Here is a 5,615-nt window from a genome sequence, read left to right on the forward strand (position 1 = left end):
AATTTTGGTCAATGACATGAGACAAAGTATATGTGAACTGCTGTATGAAAAGTGAATTTACTCTGTAAATCTTCACCCAAATCCTAATAAAAAAATAATAATAATAATATAAAAAAATAAACCAATCTCACTGCCTTCGAGTTGGATCTGACTCTAGCGACCCCTTCTTGGGTTTCTGAGGCGGTATCACTACAGAAGTAGATTGCGTAATCTTCCTTCTGAGGAGTAGCTGGTGGGTTTGAACCACCAGCCTTCTAGTTAGCAGTCAAATGTCTTAGGCACTATTTATAAGACACTAGTGAATTCCCTCCAGAATTTTCAGATCACAGATTTTTCCAGTTCAAGTTTAACTGCTCATGTTCTGCTTGTGTTTTGTCCTCTTACACACCAGTTCTGTTTTCTAGGTTTATTGTGTCATACTGCACCTTCCACAGCTATAAAAATAAGTGGTCTATATATAAAATTGCTTGGCATTGCTTTGGATGTGTAGACTCAAACATTCACTAAATCCCATTAGCTAAAATCTTCAATTTATAAAATTAGTCATTTAGAAAGATCTATCTGAATCTGTTGCTGTTCTGGTTACCTAGTGCCGCTGGGACAGGAATATACCACAAATGGGATGGCCTTAACAAACAGGAGTTTATTCTTACAATTCGGAGGCTTTATGTCCAAGTTCAAAGTGCTAGGCTCTAGGGGCTGGGTGAAAGCCCCTCAACCTTGGGGTCCAGCTCCACCTCCTACTTCTGGCGTACTGGAGCTAGAGGCATTTCTTCACTCAGACAGCTGCTGGTTGCTGAGGCTGAGAAGCCCCAAGGTTGACAAGTAAAAAGGCACAGTCTCGATGTTACCAAACCACACGGCAGGCCATTAACTTAAGTCCATTGTAAGTCCCAAGGTTGGCAGAGCATAGCAGGCTGCTGAGCAATGACACAGCAACATGCAGGGTCCAAGCATGCCAAAGGCTAGAGACCATTCCCAGGGCTTCTCCTTATATACAGTAAGCAGACCACCCAAAGGCAACTACTCAGATGCTTGTGGTAGATCCCACCATGGAATTGATTGCCCGTCTCATCATGGGGAATAACTACCACCAGCTGCCCAGCCATTCAACCAGGACCAGCCAAGTTGACCCACAAACATAACTACCACAGTTGCTAACAAATGATTTCCCTTAAAAATGACAAACTTGACCCAACACTGTGATTACTGAGTTTTAACTTCCCTCAGTAAGTAAGTGATCAGACACTTGTCCCATTCAGATGATTATTTTCCTTTTAATGATCATACTAATTTGCAGATTTACTAGATGCCTGCTTCTGTTTATGTACTTTGCATTAAATTGGATTAACTGCCTACTCAATTGCTTAAATGTTTGGAGCCAAAATAAAAACATATTACCTTGAAAATTTAATTCAATAGTTTAAATCTGGGGCATGGGATCAAAATTCCTGCTGAAATTGGAATGTGGCAAATCTGATAAAATTTCAAGATTATAATCTTATCTTAAAAACAATTTGTATCATTTCCCTCAATTTCTAAGAATACAGTCCATCTTATTTATCTTCCAAACACACAAAAAAACCAAACTCAAGGCCACTGAGTTGATTCTGACTCACTGCAACCCCCACTGAGTTTCCAAGGCTGTAAATCTTTACAGGGGAGCTCTGGTAGCATAGTGCCTAAAGCACTTTGACTGCTAACCAGAAGGCTGGGGGTTCAAACCCACTAACCACTCCCCAGAAGGAAGGTTGGGCAATCTACTTTCGTAGTGATACTGCCTCGGAAACCCAAGGAGGGGTAACTATGGTTCGGATCCAACTCCACAGCAATGGCTCCGTTGGTTGAAATCTTTACAGAAGTAGATTGCCTATCTTTCTTTCATGGAGTGGCTTGTAGGTTCAAACCACCAACCTTTTGGTTAGCAGCCAAATGCCTGAACCACTACACCACTAGTGCGCCTTACTTATCTTAGGAATGAGAAAATACTTGGATCTGATTCATCCCATAAAAAAGGGTGTGTTTGTTTACACGCCTACCTGTGAGACATTCCTACAGTCACGGAACAAGAACTCCAGGCCATGAGGATGGGTTGGTTCCACAGACTGACTGACATCAATCAACCAGACCTATGGGAGTGTACAGCACACATTTATTTACATTCAGTGACTAACATTAAGTAATTCAACTTGAACACTGATAGCATTCGCGTCTCACCTTTCCAGCATGCCACAGCATGTTATACTCACTGAGGTCAGCATGGACAAGCGTACATTCGTTATATAACTGCTGCATCATCTGTGAGAAGGTATAGCAAACATTTAGGAAATGAAGAAACTTAGAACTTACCTATACAACTAAAATGTGTGTACTGATCAGTATTTTCCAGAGAAAGCAAAAGCAAGCCTAAAGAATTGATTTCCTCTTTACTTTGTACAGTTTAGGAGTGGGCTTTTTGAAGGTAGGGTGGGGGAACATTAAGACAATAGAGGAGAACAGCAAGATGAGTGTGTGACACTCTATTTCCTTGCCCACATGACAGCAAGGAGATGAGGAGGCCAAGGGGAAGAACTGGATTATTTAACAAGAATGACTGCAGCCCTGTCTCTGGTCAATGATGTTACAATGTTGAGGCACTAACCAAGGGACCGCGGTAAGCCACTTCCTTTCATAAAAGGACAAAGTCCTATTGAGAACTCTATAGGGTATATACAATTCCAAGGTAGTAAAGACCTAGTGGAAAAGAGATATTGTTGTGAATTAAATCGTATTATATATTCATTATTGATGATTGTGACCCCTAGCCATACAGTCAAAACGAACATTAATAAACTTCTCTCCAGACTTAACAGAACCAGGGAAGGTACTTTACTACTTCATCTCTTCTCCAGCTACCCTATCTCCCAAAAAAGTCAGAAAAACGGACTGGAACTTACTGTCAGTGTTTTCCTATTGGATCATCTCTTCAGAAATATTTATTTATTTTTATTTTAACTTTTTATTGTGATTTGGATCAAAGTTTACAGAGTAAATTCAACAGTTCATACACATTTTGTTGTCTAGTTATATTTTTAAAAATCAGTACCACTTTCATATTCTTTTCATATTCATTTCAACACTGGCTGTTGCATGACATGATAGCTCCACACAGAGACTATGTAGAAAGTATGTAAGTTTCCCCATAGTTCAATTAAAACAATAAAGAGAGGTAATTTTCTTAAGTGAGAAGGATCTCAGATTGAATGCACTTGCTGTCCTAAAGCCTAAGTAACTTGCTCAAAATTTGTGACAGGAGCTTTCAGCTCTAACACCTGCACAAATGGAGAAACCCACTCCCTACCATTTTTAGTTTTGATCATCACTTTCTTATTATGAGACCAAATCTGCTTCTAATTTCTAACAATAATATTGGTAATTCCTTCGCTGTTAGAGCTGTACCATGCAAGGTGGCACACAAGCAATGCGGCAAACGTGGTAATGCCAAATTTTCTTTATGGAAGCTTTGTGAATAATAGCTTCAAGCTTCTATGTCACTAATGCTAACTAATGCTTTCACTTGTTCCCTAAGTCTATAATTTTTAAAAAATGACTCAACACCCATAAATTGATATAAAAATAACTCCTCAAGGTTAACAGTCTTACACAAATTTCATTTTGTCCTAGTTATATCACCTTGAAATGATGGTATTTTAGAAAATCTTTTTTAAAAAGTTTAGAATGAATATTTTTAAAAGGTGGTATTTGTATGCTTTAAAGGCATAACTCACATGAAGAGTTTGATAGTAGGCTTCTTTCATTTCTTCACTACTGAGCTTTACTTCTTTTAATTTAGGAGCAGGAACTTGATCATGGCCAATAAAAGACATAACTAAAATGTGTTTTTTGAGCATTACAACTGTTGGACAAGGAATTCCAGCTCTCTGCATTCTGTACAGAAAGAGATGATTAAGAATGTGAAGATTAAATGAGGAAAATCTTTCATTTATTCAACAAGTATCTAAGCAGGGCCTGCAATAAGCTAGCCCACTCTACTTTATCCTGGAGATGTGGGACTAGAACGACATTAACACATAGCCTCTACACTGAAGCAACTCAGGGTCTGGTGGAAATGACAGACAAGTGATGAGACAATCACAGCACAGTGTGAAACACACTGACAGAAGTGTGGGGAGGAGCTGCGGGAGCACACAGCATGGAGGAAGGATTATTAGAAGAGCAGGGGGGAGAACAGGAATTTGCCAGATTAGGAGTGCGAGGACATGCTGGTTAGAGGAAGTGGTTTGTGTAAATGCATGGAGGCATTCAAGAGCACAGTCCATTTGGGAAATATATATAAATCAATATAGCTAGATCTCTGAGTAGGAGGAGTGCAATTTGGGTTAAGGCTGTAGAGAGGCAGGCTCTGTATCACAAAAGGAGACTGAAATTTATACTAAAGGCTATGGAAGTTGTTGAAGATCGAGGGCAGCAAGACCATGTAGGAAAAAAGTAGAAGAATTCTGAAACTACTAAATATGTATGATTACTTTTGAAAGCAAGTATCTTTAGAAAAGAACAAACTAAAATGAAGCTTTCCACAGATTAAGATAATGAGGATATTTATCAATGGGAAGGATTATTACTCAATTACTTGGATGATAAAAAAAATTCCTTGGTAAATATAAACTGCTTAGAAAATTGAGAAACAAGCCTAATAAATAATAAATTAAAGGAGAATTCAATTTGACTGATAAGATTCCATCCCCAAGAAATGAACAAATACTAGATGCAGTAAACATTTTCTGAAACAAAAAAGGAAATCATTATTTATAGTAAAACAAAAATCTTTGTTTCTTGAGGAAGACAATTTTTAAAATAGCATTTGGATATATGAAGAACTGTCTTAGGCAGAAAATGCCTTATTTTCCCTCAACCTTTTGTGACGAAATGGAAAAAAAAAAAAAAAAAAAAGGCCTTTTCTTCCTAAAAGTATGAATTTGGGTTACATACACAGAAATGTTTTCTTATAAAAAACCTTATTGAATACTAGAATTTCAAGGCCTTTCATTATTTCTATAAATGAATTTGAAGATACAGATTTTCTGCCTGGCTGGGAGTCCTACCACCACCAGGGAATTCCCCAAGATTCTCCCCAGCACAACGGTTTGCTTTACCTGGTGAGATTGTGCATTTCTTTTTCTGCCCACATGCGGATGATCTTACGTGGATTTAGTTTACTGAAGCGATCTTTAAACCTGAAATCATCTTTAATGTATTTGTCACGATTCTTAAACTCATTAAGGGTTGTTTTAAATACCTTGATGGCACATTCTGTAGGTACAACTTTACTATCTTCCTTTTCATCCTCCATGCTAAGTGGAAGGGAAAAAAAAAAAAAGTAAGTACAAGTTGCCAGCTCACAAGTGAAACAATTCCAAATAAGATTCTATGACACTAGATCTACCTTCTCTGAAATGTCAGACCTATATACATATGTGGGAGCTCTGGGAGTGCAGTGCCTAAGGCATCCATCTGACTGCTAACCAGAAGGCTGGTGGTTCACACCCACCAGCCACTCCACGGAAGGAAGACTGGGTAATCTTCTTCCATATAGATTTACTGACTTGAAAACCCAA

General features: G+C 38.3%; 1 protein-coding gene across 1 annotated transcript in view; it reads right to left on the reverse strand.

Moving 5' to 3' along the window:
* Positions 1–5,615, reverse strand: part of RIOK3 (RIO kinase 3) — a 26,171-nt gene that overhangs the window by 10,270 nt on the left and 10,286 nt on the right. Inside the window, exons 8-11 of the mRNA XM_042780251.1 lie at positions 5,154–5,351; positions 3,768–3,927; positions 2,218–2,298; positions 2,040–2,129 (exon numbers count right to left, since the gene is read on the reverse strand). Coding sequence (XP_042636185.1) covers positions 2,040–2,129; positions 2,218–2,298; positions 3,768–3,927; positions 5,154–5,351 — 529 coding nt within the window. The remainder of the gene's footprint in view (positions 1–2,039; positions 2,130–2,217; positions 2,299–3,767; positions 3,928–5,153; positions 5,352–5,615) is intronic.

Source organism: Orycteropus afer, unplaced genomic scaffold, assembly GCF_000298275.1.
Source record: "Orycteropus afer afer isolate SDZICR_OR568_19922 unplaced genomic scaffold, OryAfe1.0 scaffold00030, whole genome shotgun sequence".
Classification (NCBI taxonomy): Eukaryota; Metazoa; Chordata; class Mammalia; order Tubulidentata; family Orycteropodidae; genus Orycteropus; species Orycteropus afer.